This window comes from Halyomorpha halys, unplaced genomic scaffold (genome assembly GCF_000696795.3).
Source record: "Halyomorpha halys isolate HHAL.00 unplaced genomic scaffold, Hhal_1.1 Scaffold571.1, whole genome shotgun sequence".
Classification (NCBI taxonomy): domain Eukaryota; kingdom Metazoa; phylum Arthropoda; class Insecta; order Hemiptera; family Pentatomidae; genus Halyomorpha; species Halyomorpha halys.
In genome coordinates, this window is record NW_027113281.1 from 133,678 (window position 1) to 150,625 (window position 16,948).

At 30.5% G+C, this 16,948-nt stretch overlaps 1 protein-coding gene across 1 annotated transcript; it reads right to left on the minus strand.

The window, feature by feature from the left end:
- Positions 1–7,214: 7,214 nt before the first annotated feature.
- Positions 7,215–13,920, minus strand: LOC106684331 (heat shock 70 kDa protein cognate 4; the record flags this gene model as incomplete). Its single annotated transcript, XM_014426343.3, is given in 5 exon segments — positions 7,215–9,176; positions 9,507–9,716; positions 12,158–12,306; positions 12,744–12,965; positions 13,712–13,920. Coding segments are annotated over 4 exon segments (1,947 nt in total). The 3' UTR covers positions 7,215–7,793.
- Positions 13,921–16,948: the final 3,028 nt, after the last annotated feature.

The window sequence follows — 16,948 nt, forward strand, 5'->3', positions numbered from 1 at the left end:
CGAAAAGTTGCTGTCACGTCCCAGACATATACCCCTCCTTAAATATGTAATTTCAGTTTCGCACGACTTTTCGTTTTTGAACTAGACAATTTTTGCCGGATCGAATATTTTCTCTTAATATATCTTTCATAGAATGTAAAAAAGGAGCTCCCCGATTCTACTTTACTTTCAAGTAATATTTCCATTATGAAAGGTTAAAGTAGTGCCTCAGTTACAAACATGGCCCGGTCCATTTTTTCTGGAAACTAGTTAGACATAGGTTCCATCGAATAGTTTCATTCATAGAATCTTTTGTTCAAAAAACGACTAGGAACAAGTTGAAAATGCTTTCAAACATGTGTCTTAGTTACAAAATGCTGTCAGCACTACAAGCGTTTAGTTTCCATTCAGAAAACGCCCAGGTCCAATGGAGGCAATCACATCAGAGTATTCAGACCACCTGTCACCGAAAAACTTCACTAAACATTTTTTATTTGCTTGAGACGTTGTGTTGAAATTTTTTTTTTCGGTCTCCTGAAAAATGCTGCCAGTTACGTAGATGTAATGAGTAAAAAGCAACATTTCACAAAAATGTACTGAAATATTAGTAGTTAGTGAATTTATTTTGAAAAATTTATATCTCAAAAACCATTTGACGTACAGATGTCTATTAGCACTCAAATTAAAGCTAGTTTAATGAGCTATAAAGTAGTTTATGATGTTTATCTACGTAAAAGTAAAAGTTTACATGAAATTTGCTAAAATAAATTGATTTATAGTGGTTCGGACAAATTTCCATTTGCCAAATTTATATTCATATGAATAAACCAAAAACTACTACTCCTACGAAGATAAGTGTCATAAACTACTTTATAAAAAGTTAAATTTCCTTTATTTTGAGACATATGTGCGTCTAATGGATCTAGAGATATATTTTTCCAAAATCCAACATTTTATACAAACAACTATAAATTAATATATATATAATTTTTACGGTCAACTATACATACATATAAACTATAAATTAACATTTTGAGAGTTTATTTTATCGAATATCATAAAAACTACTACTCCTACAAAGATAAACATAATTAATTGTTTTGTAGTAAATTTAACTAGCTTTAATTTGAGCGCTGGCAAACATCAGCAAGCCCAATAGATTCTGAAATGAAGTTTTTCATAAATCAAACTTATTGTCCGAACAACTATAAATCAATTATTTTAGCAAATATCATGAAAACTACTATTTCTACGACGGTAAAGGTCATAAACTATTTTATAGCACATTATACTAGCTTTAATTTGAGTGCTAATAAACATCTGTACGTCACATAGTTCCTGAGATATAGATTTCTCAAAATATATTCACTAACTACTAATATTTCAGTACATTTTTGTGAAATGTTGCTTTTTAAAAGGCAATATCTGGAGAACTATTGGATGTAAATAGCTCTATTATGGCTTATATTTCAGAAAAGTTACTCTTCTTTAAATAATGTTCTCTTAAGTTTTCTGTGTCGTTCCTACTTTTTAAGATATAGAGCTCCGAATGAAAAATTAATGTTTTTTTAAGGTTTTGAAACAGTCGCCATTTTTTATTCCCCCTACCTATACTTGGCAGACTCATCAGTTTTGACTATTAATTATACATAGTTTTCATTAAAGTAATCAAAAATTGGGGTGAGATAACTGCCTTAATTTCTTCCCGGCTCTTGTACTAATACTACAGTAAAATCTAAGAATAAGTTAACTACAGAATAAATTCAAAAACTTTTTTTATCATATGTGCTGCTGCCAAGGCCATTCTGCTAGAACAGTGCACCTTCTGAAATGGACCGAGTGTGGGAGAGGGAGGCAAGTTTCACTTTGGAAGGTTAGGCTCTCTATTTCCCTTGTTTCAACAGATCAGCATCCTTCCAATTGCCAGGAATGTTTGACAACAGCTAATTTCATTTCCGATTCGCACATAAGTTATTTACAATAACTTGGTAATAAGAAATAAATTACTCTTTATTTACCAAATAAACATTATGGTGTTAACTATTTATTTCTGGATGTCTGCAAGTGCCTTGGAACAATAGCAAAGATGGGAAAGTAGATCGTGTGGAACTGGAGTATACTTCCAAAATGGCGTTTAATTGCCAGAGACTAAACTAGACCACAATTGTAAGGTCGTAGTGAGAAATCTCGCCTCACGATAATCACCTCCTTAGAAGGCAGGGGATTACAATTTACTTCAAGTACCATATTTTTGGACATGTAAATGCACTTTTTTTTTTCCTTCTCCGGATCCGCACCGGTGGCTCGCTACTCGCCAGGCTTACTTACCCCTTCGTATCGACAGGAATGGTACCCGGTAGAATGAAGTTACCTTTCTGCATGACCCGGCGGCTGGCTACCTTCCAGGTTTCCATGCCTCCTACACACCTACAGGAATAGTACCCTGTAGGACTAGGTTACCGCCCTTGGTCTTACGGCTAGCACCATATGTTTTACCCTATCTATTCACCTCCTAAATCAACAACCTTACTTATTTTGAACACGCAATGTTCAGGCCTTCTGATCAAGAGCACCACCTCAACAAATAATATTTGAACAAAATATTGACTCCTCAGTTTTAATTATAAAGTTTTATGGAGCAGGCTCAGTAAAGGTAAAAAGATCATTCTTGATCTTTTTATTTTTTTGAGATAATGTGGTCTGCTTTATTCTTCAATCACTTAATTTTCCCAAAGTACTCGCCCTGGCAAAGCCTAAATTTATGTTATAATAGGCAATATGAGCATTTTTCTACCAACAGTTAATATATCTACATCTATAAATCAGAGTTTTTTTTTTTAATAAATTAAAAGTCTATTTCAGTTTATTTCAAAATTTAAATTTTCTCCTTTCAAATAGGTGTTATGAAACAATATTTTGAATGAAAATTTGACTAAAGTTGCTTCCACAATAATATTTAAATAATTAATTTTTAAAATTGGATATGTTTACTTTTGATAACTTCTCATATGTAGATTTAGTTTACAACTTATGTAGATTTAATTTATAAAGATTTTAACTGGGTTTGTCCATATAATAAATAATTATACAATATAACCTGTGAAATTATACATTATAAACTGTTTATTAATCTTAATGTTTTTTTTTCTTTTGATTCTGGTGATACTTATTGTTTTACAACTTTTTAGTATGTACTCTAGTGTTGGTTTTTGAAATTTAGAAAAAATAATAAATTAAATAATTGAAGATCAATTGTGGCTATTTCGATCTATGAAAACAGCTTTCCAATAAGGTTCTACTTAGACATAAATAATTCATGATATTAAATTAAAAAAATTAATGCCACCACCTGCATCAGCGGATTGCCTTTGACCCAGCTGAGAAGAGAAAGAATTCCATATCTTCAAAGACAAGATGTATGGAATTAAGTAGCTTCAACTTAATGTCAAGCAACGCATTGGTTACCTTTTGAATATTATGGTACTTAGTTTGTCAAGAAAATGAATTGAAATTGAAAAAAAAAAAGAATTTCTATTGAATGCATTAGATAGATTTAGGGGATTGCCAAAGAAAAAATATTCAATTAGATGGTTTAATAAATTTTGATTGATTTGATCTGTTGTATTATTGAAGATAATGAAAAAACTCATTTACCCAGAAATTTGGTGAAGAGGGGGAGAAAAAAAAGGAGTAAACTTACTCAGGTGGGTGGATAATTATGTAGAATGGTTAGAGGCCTTGTACCTTCTCCCTTTCCATTCCCATTCTTTTCTCTTTTCAAATTGTCAGGGAATGTCCTTATAGGCTTACTCATTCATTGTGGAGTGAATTTTCAGTTAAAGACCTAAAAAAAAATACCTCGATTCAGATGACTTCTATCTTCTCTCAATGGTTGTCTCTTGCTCCTCACTTAGGTTTTTGGGAAAGCATGCTTCTCTAGGGCTGCTTGATGGTGCTAGTAATTTCATTTTCATTTTTAAACAAAACACAAGAGTTTATGTTGTTAATTTGAAAAATTGAGGGAACCAGTGGATGAGTACCAACTTTTGGTGTTTCTATTTATTATTTTACAGATTGAGAAAAGTTAAAAAAACAAAATGATCTTCTTGATTTTAAAGTAAAATTTATTTAACAAAAGAAGTGGTGTAGTATGAAATAAGAGAGACTGTTACACCTTGATAATTGAGTACTACAGTTTTTTTATAGGAACGGTTATTTAATGATAGAACTAAGGTGAAATATGGAATCAAATGAATTGGAAATGGCAAAAATTTGTGAAAGAACCAGAATAAAAAAATTGAATGTAGCAAAAAATATATTGATAACACTGCCAACTCTCAGTAGAATTAATGATCACCTTAACCACAAATAATGGAAAATTTTGAGGTTTAGAATAAATATTATAGTAAATAATGATCCTTGGTACAACAGTCTCCTCAATAGAGAATTACTCAACTGCTACTTCAGCTATTATGTGACTTTTAATATTTCTCTGAAAATACTTTTTTTTTTAGATTACTTGATTTGGTTTAACTTGGATTTTTTTAGGTTAGTTATATCAAAAAATTGTAATTTTTGAGAAGACATTTCACATACATTGTTGAATGATGAAAGATAGAGGTAGAGAGCACTGGATAGAGGAGATTGATAGGCTGTTCTGGAGGAGGTCCATGTTTTGGGAAGGACTGTAATGCCAGAATAATAATTTCAGATACATTATTAATAAAATCTGTAAATTAATATATAGTATTTAAAAAATGACTGCTTTATCTTCGTAGGAGTAGTAGAGTGAATGTCATAAAAACTACTCCTACGAAGATAAATGTCATAAACTACTTTCTTGTAAGTTAAATTTCCTTTATTTTGAGTGTTGACTGATATATGTGTCTTATGGGTCTAGAGATATATTTTTCAAAAACTCCAACATTTTATATGAACAACTAAAAATTAACTATATGTATATATAGTTGACCATAAAGACTTACATATAAAATACAAGTAGATGGTCAGGGTTGCGGTCAAAAAAAGAAGAACAAATAGTTTAAAACTTTTTGTTCTTCTTTTTTTGACCGCAACCCTGACCATCTACTTATAACTAAAAATTAGCATTTGGTGAGTTTATTTTGTCAAATATCATAAAAACTGCTACTCCTACAAAGATAAACATTATCAACTACTTTATAGCACATTCAACTAGCTTTAATCTGAGTGGTGGCAGACATCTGTAGTCGAATGGTTATTGAGATATAGATTTCCCAAAATATATTCACTAACTACTAATATTTCAGAACATTTTTATGAAATGTTGCTTTTTAAAAGGCAATATCTGGAGAACTATTGGATGTAAATAGCTCTATTATAGCTTATATTTCAGAAAAGTTACTCTTCTCTAAATAATGTTCTCTTAAGTTTTCTTGTGTTGTTCCTACTTTTTAAGATATAGAGCTCTGAATGAAAAATTAATGTTTTTTTTTAGGTTTTGAAACAGTCACCATTTTTTATTCCCCCTACCTATACTTGGCAGACTCATCTGTTTTGACTATTAATTATACGTAATTTTCATTAAAGTAATCAAAAATTGGAGCGAAATAACTGCCTTTTTCCTCCTCTTGGGCTCTTGTACTATCAGTGACAGTTCCTAGATAGCGGTTAACACAATTAATATTCATCGTAACCAACTCCAAAATAAGTCACAAGTAGAAACGTTTTCAGTTTTTGTGATTTACCTACGCCAGTTAAGTCGATGTAAAGAAGACAATTCCCAAATGACTAGGAGGCTTCTTCAAGTTGCCACAAGGTGTGGAGATTTAGCTTGAGTCCATTTCCTCCACCTATCGTGACCATTCGCCATTTCCTTCATTTCTGTCAGGACCAGCTTCTTCCTCTACCAAGCCTGACGTTATCCACATCCATCTACCTCACGGGTGATTTCCGCCTGGCCTGGCCTTAATTAACCATTTGAGTTAGCGTTGCCTACACTACCTATCCAAATGGCAAGATCCGGAGCTTTCTCTTAATACTTTCATTTCAAATTCGGCCCCTTAAGATTTTCCCTGAATCATTGCCAGGTATCTCATCAATGATGCTGTTAATTTATTCGTGACAATCTAGTACTGTCCAATTTTCCGCTCTGGAGAGCAAAATTGGTGTGATTTTTTTAAGTAGAAGGAAATTAACCCAGTTGCTTATTATTTATTGAGAAATCAAGTTATTCCATGAAAGATGAAATAATTCTTTCGAGTACACAATTTTCACTCAAGTTTATCTTAAATAATTTTAGCCAGTCAAGACCTCATACAGGCTGTGCCCAACCCCATACATTTTCTAGTACTCAATCACATTAGTTTACTCCACTTAATAATGGGTAAGCACTTTGAAGAAGCTGGGTATACCTGACAGTAGTTTTCAGTAGTTACCAGCAATATTTAAGTATTTGTTGAGGTCCAGTGTGGAACTACTTTATTTATATAACCTTAACCAACTTAGGTTAAATACCCTTCTTTAAAGGATATTGAATGTCCAAAACATTTTTCTTTCAGTATATAATGTAGGCTGGTTAACACTACTTGTAATTAAGATTACATAAATTACAATTTTTTAGTGGAATTTATAAAAAAAAAATGTATGGCAGAATTTAAAGTAGATCTTTAAAGTTAAACAAATAATAATTTACATCCTTCCCTCAATTCTATTATAACAGCAGGGACAGTGAAGGACTCCCAACAGAAGTCAGGCCCACAAAAGAAAAAAAAATTAGTGATTTTTCATTCACTTATACATTTTGAGTAATTAATATTAAATAATTCCAGTAATCCAAATCTTTGAGGTTTTACAGTAACTGTAAAAGTTATGTTAAGTATTATCTCCAAATTTATTAAACCTCACATTTAAGCTAGTACATTTATTAACCCTCCCTACTTCTCAGTCCTGACACTTCAGTCAGATTTATTTCGTTTTATTTGTTGACAAAGGAAACAAAATAAACTGCTTGAACTAAAAACCATTGTATCCTAGATAAAAAATTTAATAAGTGAAGTTGTAAAATAACTAATCTTAATTTTATTAATGTTTTATCTGCTGAAAAATTGAGGATGACATAAGAAATTTTCTTTTCACTTAACCAAAAACAAAGTTAATGCTAGACCTCTTACCAGTAACTTCAAAAACAGAATACCTAATAAGATTTACTTAGTAAACCATACTTAATAGAATAAGGACATAAAAAAATTAAAACATGTTACTGAATAATTTATTTTAATAATTTTGTGCCAAAAAGGTTTCATTCACAATTTTGAAAACAGCCAAAGGGTGGATACCAAAATAGGTTTAACCATAACAAGATTCACAAGATTTATCAAACAAGGGTACAAAATTCATCATAAAAATGCAACATAAATTGGAATCAGCCTGAATTATAAAAAAATTGATATCAGGCAAGTATTTACACACAAAATGCAATTATTTTTAAAATGGAATTTAAATTAAGAGTATAATGGCTCATTTAATACTGTATACATTATCATCAAGCATATCTAAAGGCTATATTTTTATTTAAAAAATTAATTTAAATGTAACTGTAATATAATTCATTGATACAGAAGATAAAAAAACTAGTTCATTGATACTAAACAAAAAAAAAATTAAAAAAAAAAAAATATATCCTTATTATACAAGTTACACATTTGATATTAATATTTTTAAACAAAAATATTAAGGCCATTAGAAGGACCCTTGACTAGAAAGAAAATGAAATTGCAATTTAACTAGTATTAATTATACAATGCGTTATTTGTGTGTTTATTTGCATGGAATGTTTAGTCAACTTCTTCAATGGTAGGTCCGGCAGCACCGCCAGCATTAGGAGGTGCGCCGCCTGGAAAACCACCAGGCATACCACCTGGCATTCCTCCGGGCATACCACCACTCTGGTACAATTTGGTGACTATTGGATTGCATATGGCTTCCAATTCCTTTTGCTTGTGTTCAAATTCTTCTTTCTCGGCTAATTGGTTAGCATCTAGCCAGCGAATAACTTCATTACATTTTTCCAAAATAGTTGTCTTATCAGCATCAGAAATTTTATCTTTTAGTTTTTCATCCTCTACAGTTGATTTCATGTTGAAACAATAGGACTCAAGAGTATTCTTAGCTTGAATGACAGCTTTCTGCTTATCATCTTCAGCCTTGTACTTCTCAGCATCATTGACCATTCTCTCAATATCTTCCTTGGAGAGACGCCCTTTATCATTAGTGATAGTGATTTTGTTCTCTTTACCGGTAGATTTCTCAATAGCTGTCACATTAAGAATACCGTTGGCATCGATATCAAAAGTTACCTCAATTTGTGGAACACCTCGTGGTGCAGGTGGAATGCCAGTTAATTCGAATTTTCCAAGTAAGTTATTGTCCTTAGTCATAGCCCTCTCACCTTCATAAACCTGGATAAGTACTCCAGGCTGGTTATCAGAATAAGTTGTGAATGTCTGTGTTTGCTTGGTTGGAATGGTTGTATTTCTTTTGATAAGAGCAGTCATGACACCCCCGGCAGTTTCAATACCAAGTGATAATGGAGTAACATCCAAGAGAAGCAGGTCTTGTACTTCTTCAGACTTGTCACCATGCAAAATAGCAGCCTGAACAGCAGCACCATAAGCAACGGCTTCATCTGGATTAATAGACTTATTGAGCTCCTTCCCATTGAAAAAGTCTTGAAGAAGTTTTTGTACTTTAGGAATACGGGTAGAACCACCAACTAATACAATATCATGAATTTGGGCTTTGTCCATCTTGGCATCTCTAAGTGATTTTTCTACAGGTTCCATGGTAGATCTAAATAAGTCAGCATTAAGTTCTTCAAACCTAGCCCTTGTGATGGAAGTATAGAAATCAGTTCCCTCAAAGAGAGAATCTATTTCAATGCTAGCTTGAGTAGATGAAGACAGGGTTCTCTTTGCCCTTTCACATGCAGTTCTCAGCCTCCTAAGTGCCCTCTTATTTTGGGTAAGGTCTTTCTTGTATTTCCGCTTGAATTCTTGGACAAAGTGATTGACCATCCTGTTATCGAAATCTTCACCTCCCAAATGAGTGTCTCCTGCAGTCGATTTGACTTCAAATATACCATCCTCAATAGTCAAAATGGAAACATCGAAGGTACCACCACCCAGATCAAAAATGAGAACATTTCTCTCACCAGAACCCTGAAATTAAAAATGGGAAAATTAGAAAATGGAAGATATATTCGATATATGAATGTTTAATACAAAAATTATATTTCAGAACATCAATTGTAATCATATATTCAGAAGGAGTCCTATGGTCACATTTAGATTCATCATGAAGGAATGAAGGAATAATGCAAGGTCGACATTATAAATTTGAAGAAATAAAAGAAGTCAAACCTTATTAATTAGAATAGATAAAAATAGTTTAATGAAAATTACATTATATTATTATTAAAATACAAACATTTTAATATGGGCTTTATTTAATTGACCTAATAGAAATTATTATTAACAATAAATGTATACCTTCTTATCTAGACCATAGGCAATGGCTGCAGCTGTTGGCTCATTGATGATACGGAGAACATTTAAGCCAGAAATGGTTCCAGCATCTTTTGTGGCCTGCCTCTGGGAGTCATTGAAGTATGCAGGTACTGTGACAACAGCATTTGTAACAGTCTTTCCAAGGTAAGCTTCGGCTGTTTCCTTCATCTTAGTAAGAACCATCGATGAAATCTAAAATAATAGTAAAATATAGTAAAACTTTGTGGAAAAAAAAAAAAAGAGAGTTTGTTTAAAATATTGAACTTTTAATTACTACTTTTGTCTTGGTATTCATTTTTTTTTTTTAAAGATCCACTTTTTGAGATTGCGGAAGAATAAATGTTAACTACCCCAGGTAGGAATCAAACCTACCACAGCACACTGGAACCTAGGCTCCAGCCCACAGTCGTCACGTCCCTAATATTACAGTCTTAATAAGGAAACATTTTTTTGATATATTCTCTCAGACAATTTAATAGTTTATTAAATTAACTACTTTAAATTTAAAAATTTAATGATTAAATTAACTACTTTAATTTAAAAATTCATTTAATTTATTCATTAAAACTTGTTAAAAATTAACTGGGCTCAGATTGATTCTTAAGATCATAAAATTCAGAAGTGTCCTATGGTCATGGTTATGAAGCATCATCATAGCCCAGCCAACATATAAAATCATTGCATAAACAATGAACAGTTAAAACAAATTTTGATGGCGAATGATTATCAACCCACTTCATGATACCCACACCCACAATCCAGATACCCGATGACCATTAATATGTTAATGTTTTTATTTATTATTTAATTTTAAATAAGATTAAGGTTGGAGATGTAAGACAGGAACATATTTTCACATCTAAAAATAATTAATATGAGATGAAGCTACTAAACCAATAGCCACCATGCAGATCCAAGAATATTACAGTAGAGTTCTTATAAATCTTTGACCACACCCTAGATGAAAACAAAAACTTAAATCTTACCATTATTTCTAATAATGAAATAGCAAAAATCAAACCCACATTTCTAAAACAAATGATCGGTTCTTGGGTTTATCAGTCCTTTGCTAAAAGGAAATGCCCAACTAGCGAACTCAAAAGGCTAAAAATGCAATGAAAATATTAATATCACAAATGACAAATGAGTCATTTATAAAATAACAGATTCAATTAACGGACTCAGTTGATTCATAAGATCATAAAATTCAGAAGTGTCCTATGGTCGTGGTTAAACATCATCATGGTCCAGTTAATAAAAATAAGGACGAAAAAACAAATTTACTTTAGTGCTTTTTAATAGTAAATGTTTAATAGACCACCATCCAGTGTGTATTATCCATAGCACTTGTTAGGGATAAAACAAAGGTCTGAGAATTAAAACACGAGTTTCAGCAAAATATTCTTATCCCATTGGTACTATTTATTGTTCTAAGAAACTTAAATAAAAAATCCAAAAGTATAACTAAAATAATTATTTATCATATCTCTAAAAAAAATCTTACTAACCAAATTAGCATTTCCCACATAACAAAAACCTAAACCTTTACAACCTATTAAAGGGGATTCTTCTTTGGTTTGGTTAACTCAATAAGGAAGAAGTATGTCTAACAGAAAAATTGGAGTTATGAGTAACTAACAAGGACAACTTATGTGCTTATAAGGTTCCCTTGTCTAACCACTTCAAATTTTTAAAATATAAAACATGTTTAATGTAATAAAACTACATGAATATAATAATAAAAAATTCATTGTAAAGAACTAAACAATATAGTATAACTTAGTTTAGGAAGTGAAAAACTTACTATGATGCAGTACTTTTAATGTTTTTTTTTCTTTAGAAATTAAAATGTAGAATAGCCTGGAGGCCTTAACAAGCATTGGACTCATTAAGGTACTATGAACAATCTTAAAATTTAATATAGGCAATTCTTGAGAAGTCTGCTTATGTGGGAAGCAAACTTATTACAAAAGGAGTTGCCAGCTACATAAAAATTAAAAAACTAACAAGAAACCTACTTAAAAGCATTATAGACATTACCTGAATTGGGAAAAAATGAATGCTAACTGAAAATATAACTAATACTGCGGTAGATAAAATTATAACTCATTAATGGTTCATTGAAAAATGGACATAGTGTCCATACCAATTTTAGCTGTAACTTCTTTGATTAGTAAGTCTTTAAATTATTTTTTAATCAGAATTGACTGACTAATTAAGTTATTTATATAAATCAGTTCATATAATAGAATAACAGGGAACACTTTGAAGAATTGAAACTTTTCCAATATACTATGAAATCAATACTTTCTGTCACATATCAGAATTTATACTTCCCATAAATTATATCAGAGGTAGTAATACTTCCTATCCAAAACCAATACTAATACTTTCCATTTAATGTTGCTATCTATCTTAGAATAAAGTGTTAGTCACAAATTGAAGAATTTAAATTTGTCAACAGTAGCTTTTAGTCAGGAATCTTAACTTTTCATCCAATACTGCAATAGTGTCACCAAGTTTCTAGCTAAGGATAGATAGCACCCAAGTAAAAAGAATGACATAATAAAGTTTTAACTAATTACATCACAGAATAAACTACAAGAAATCTAGGTAACATAATGAATTCTTACTTCCTCAGGGAAGAAGGTCTTGTTTTCTCCTTTGTACTGTACTCTAATTTTAGGTTTTCCTCCATCACTGATGACTTCAAAAGGCCAATGCTTCATGTCGGACTGTACGGTGTGATCTTCAAACCTTCTACCAATTAACCTTTTGGCATCTATAATTGTTAATTATAAAATTATTAACATAAAAAATTAAAAGAAACAAAGAAGAAAAATATGGCCAAGTTTGACATGAAATATTTCTCAATATGTAGTACATACAAAGATTATTGTTTGAAATGATAAATATGGTCAGGATTGCAGTCAAAACTTCTTAATCATTTGAATTAATAGTGAACTATTTATAAATACAATTTCTGTTTGAAATTCAATCTCCACATTTAGGATAATCTACATTAATTTATTAGACAAGATTGTACCTATATAGTCGTATTTGTGCAACAAAAGCATTAAGCTTGACCAGAAAAACATTCAAATTTTAAAAAAGTAGAAAACATGGTGAAAATGAGTTTAGCATTGACCTAGTAAGATAATTATAATTACTTATTTAAAACAAACAGATAATCAAGATTTTATTCAAGAAAGAACTTACCAAAAATTGTGTTATTTGGATTCATAGCAACTTGATTTTTCGCAGCATCTCCAATGAGACGCTCAGTGTCTGTAAAGGCAACATAACTGGGGGTTGTCCTATTTCCCTGATCATTAGCAATAATTTCAACTTTGCCATGTTGGAAAACTCCAACACAGGAATAAGTAGTTCCTAAATCAATACCTACTGCTGGGGCTTTGGCCATTTCGTTGTTTTATAAATCTGAAATAAGAAACATTAATTAAAATATTAAATACAGATCAAGTTTTTAGAATGGTAAAAGATGAATGAATAAAAAATGGTATAATGAATAAAAATTACAAAATTTAAAGTTTTGCACAAAAATATGTAATTTCAAGTGAAGGGCGGTGGGCTTATTATCTACATTAAGTGCAAGTCATCACCTTGCCTTGACCTTGGAGAGGGTAATTGCTTACAACATTCAGTGCCATTTAAAAGATGATTTATAAATTAAAATATGATTTAACAAATTAATACACGAATTGTTGCTACTAAACAAAACTAACTTATTCTTCAAAATCACTTGAGGAAAAATTTTAAACCTCAAGGTCACTATAAAAAATGGATCAATAACCTTAAATGTATGATTCACCAGCACTGAAAACAATGAGTTGGCAAGGAAAAAAATATGTAATTACAATAAGAACTCATTTTAAACAATATAACAACGCCATTCAAAAAATGGGGAAAAATGGAAAATGTGCCCACAACCTCTAAAGGTTTAAGAAATTAATAATAACTGCCAGATTACTAATAAGCAATTCAATTCAACGTAAGAACGAAACTATTGTTAATATTCTGAGAAGTTTACACTAATTGATGAAATGTGTTAAGCACATGGCGACTAAGGTCATAGAAATTAAATAACTTCATCGTGATAAATAATACTAACTAACACTACTGTTCACATAACTACATTAAGCAGTAAAGCATACATAAAACATTACCTTATTTAATAATAAAAAAATTGAGAAAATTGTACGCAATGTTCGTCTTGTTAGGAATCTTGTCTCAAAGTGAAGAAAATCCGGAACTCCTGCTAGTTTTGTGCCAAGAGACTCGTTCCAGACTGTTCTAGAACTCTTCGACCAATCAGATTCAAGATAACATTAGTTGTGATGAAACAGCAGCGCTCATTGGCCATACAGCTGCGTCACTGTAAATAAAATCGATTTTAGAGGAAGTTTAGAAATGGCGAACCTCATACTTATTCTTTATAACTAAATATTAAAAAAAAAATTACAAAGCTTTAGAGTGGACTCCGTTTTTCGATGATACTAGACATATGTTTATTTTAACATTTAAAACACATGCAAAAGAAGAGGTTTCAAGTAATTATGTCATTCTTATCTAAAACAGGCTTTGTTTTATTTCAATACATTTATTAATTTTAAGAAATAATTATATGTTTACCATTGAAAAGAATATATTTCCAATAGAAGCAACGTAAAATATCTTTTTTAAATAAAATCCTAATATTATGAAATTTTAAATGGTTAAAAAAAAGAGCTTCAGCTCAGTTTTTTTTTGTTACGTCATCGTTACAATCCATTGCAACTCGATAACCAATTAGTTAAAATAACAGATAATAATGTTTTTGTCGCTGTAGGTTCAAGTTTGCAACAGTTGGTTAAATATTGTTTAATAAAACGTCGATTATCGAAATAGTTAGACCAACATGATTTATTAACAGAATGAGTACAAAAAAAAAAAAAACCGTTACGGGTTTGGCGCCTATACCTACCCAAGGAACAAAGACAAGCCAACGGTTATTTCACTAACCACGTGGTCCTACCTATGTAACTTTTAATTCTTTTCTTGTAATTTTTACAATAAGTTTTGTAATGGATTTACAAATCTTGAACACATTTATTTCGATCAACATATTACATAATTTTACTAAGAACCGTCCTTTATTTTCTCTGAATTTAATTTTAAACAAAAAACTAATATTTAAGCTATAAATAATTCATTAAGATAATGGTGCAAAATATTTGTTATTCATTTAGTGAATCAATGTTCCATTTTGAAATTTTGTATTTTGTATGTATTAGTATTACATTGTAAAAAAATGAATACTCCGCAAAGTGTAAGAACTAGTTTTCACCCCAATGATTATAAGGATATATGTACATAAAATTGCCAGAAATAGAATTGAAGACTACATTATTTTTAAAAATGGAGATACTTTGATATTAAAACAATAGTATGCTTTTGCTATAAGTCAGTGATTTAGGGAGATAATGATCTTTTAGATATTGAAATAACACCTGTAATCTGAATCATTTGTGCAATATGAGATATTGATTCATAGTATTGTGCAATTAGACACAGGATATAAATTTTTTATATTCATATTTTCTATTTGCATCTGAACCTGACATACCTGAGATGTTTGGATGATGCAAATTTGCAGGAAAAATTACATGATTTACTACCACCCTGTTGTATTGACTGAAGCACAAGAATATTTTAAATAACTAGGAATTATGTTTGCACATTTCTTACTTTATATTAATTAATGCAACATGATGAAGTGTAAAAAGTATCATAATGTGTTCTAATTGTATATATAAGAAGAAACTATCAAAATCAGTTTTTAATAAATTCCAATTTTCCGTGCATTTTCAATTTATTTAATTAGGCATCGAGTTAATTTAAATTTTTGTATGTTTCTTTAATATATATGTATGAGTGTAAATTATATATTTGTGAATATTTCATTTATTTGTCCATAAATACATATTTATGTATGGTTCATAATCATGCAGCCGATATCTGTGTTATAACATATAGAAAAATATGAGTCAATACTATTGTGTCTAGTTTATTTAATAATTACAATTTTATTATTATTAATAAGTAATAATACAATAAATTACTTTTATACTGCAGAAGGGGCATGGATTTTTTTAATATAATGATTTTGGTTGATTAAACAAATAAGATCATGTTTCCTTAAGTTTCTTGAAAGCCGGAAACTATACTTTGAATATTATGATAATATTTTCATTAATTTAGGAAGATTTTAATTTTCAATTCATAGGGTTGTGTGATAGTGAAAAAGAATTTGTACACATACAACATTTTCAACTGGTCTTGACAAGACATCACCTTGTTAACAAACTTACCATATATAATTCAAGAAATGTTAATTCTGATCCGCTAAGGAACAGGCTGTACATCACCAAGATCATTTGACAATATATGCATGGTACATTAGTATCATGAGTTGTTTGTCATTGAAAAAAGAACCTGGTTTAGATAATATTTATTCAAACATATTTCCCAAAAAAATAGGATGATTCATAAACATGACTGATTGCATTTTCTTGGATATTTTAATCCACTGATATGCTCTGTTTGTTTTTTAAATCAAACTAAGATTAATAACACTTAAATACCTTGACTACTTTTAATTAATATGTAAATTAAATGATCTCATCTTGCCTTCAGTTTTGTCATTGGCTAACATAACACTACACTATAATTTGAAATATGGTAACACTTTGCCATTATTGAATACTTATGTTTCTCACTGTCAAAAGAACCTCTTTGATGAGGTAATTCAAAAAAAGAAGAGGCTATATCTGAACTGACTGTGAGGAGGTGATATCAGAACTAGTGATATCAACCTCATGAGGAAAGAGGGTTCTGGACAATAATCATCATTCATGAGAAAGCTGTGCAGACCTTAGAAAGCTTGTAGCAGACCCAATGAAAAGTTATTGGAAATTGGCAAGAGAGCTTGGTGTATTCACCATAAATCATGACAACATATTTTGCAAAAAATAAGTGGTTCTCCATAGGTTAACCGCTGAGCAGGCACAAACAATTTATGTTGGCTACCAATAACACAGATTAATCATAAATAATAATACACCTGTCCCTATAATCTTTACTCAACATTTAAAGTGTATGTATTTACAACATAAAACTGATTTTTTCAATTGATTGAATTAAACATAGCTAATACGTAATCATTGATTATACAAAATAAAAAAAACCGTCACTAGTTCTTTTCTTGAATCATATCTATCACCAATCTTCTGGAGATTCAAATTAATTCTGTATTATAAAGAGAGAGAAATACTTTATTTATCTATGCTGCCTAAATACATTAGGTTGCTATCTCACACAGCATACTTATCAATCCGTAATCAGACATATATAAATTACACATA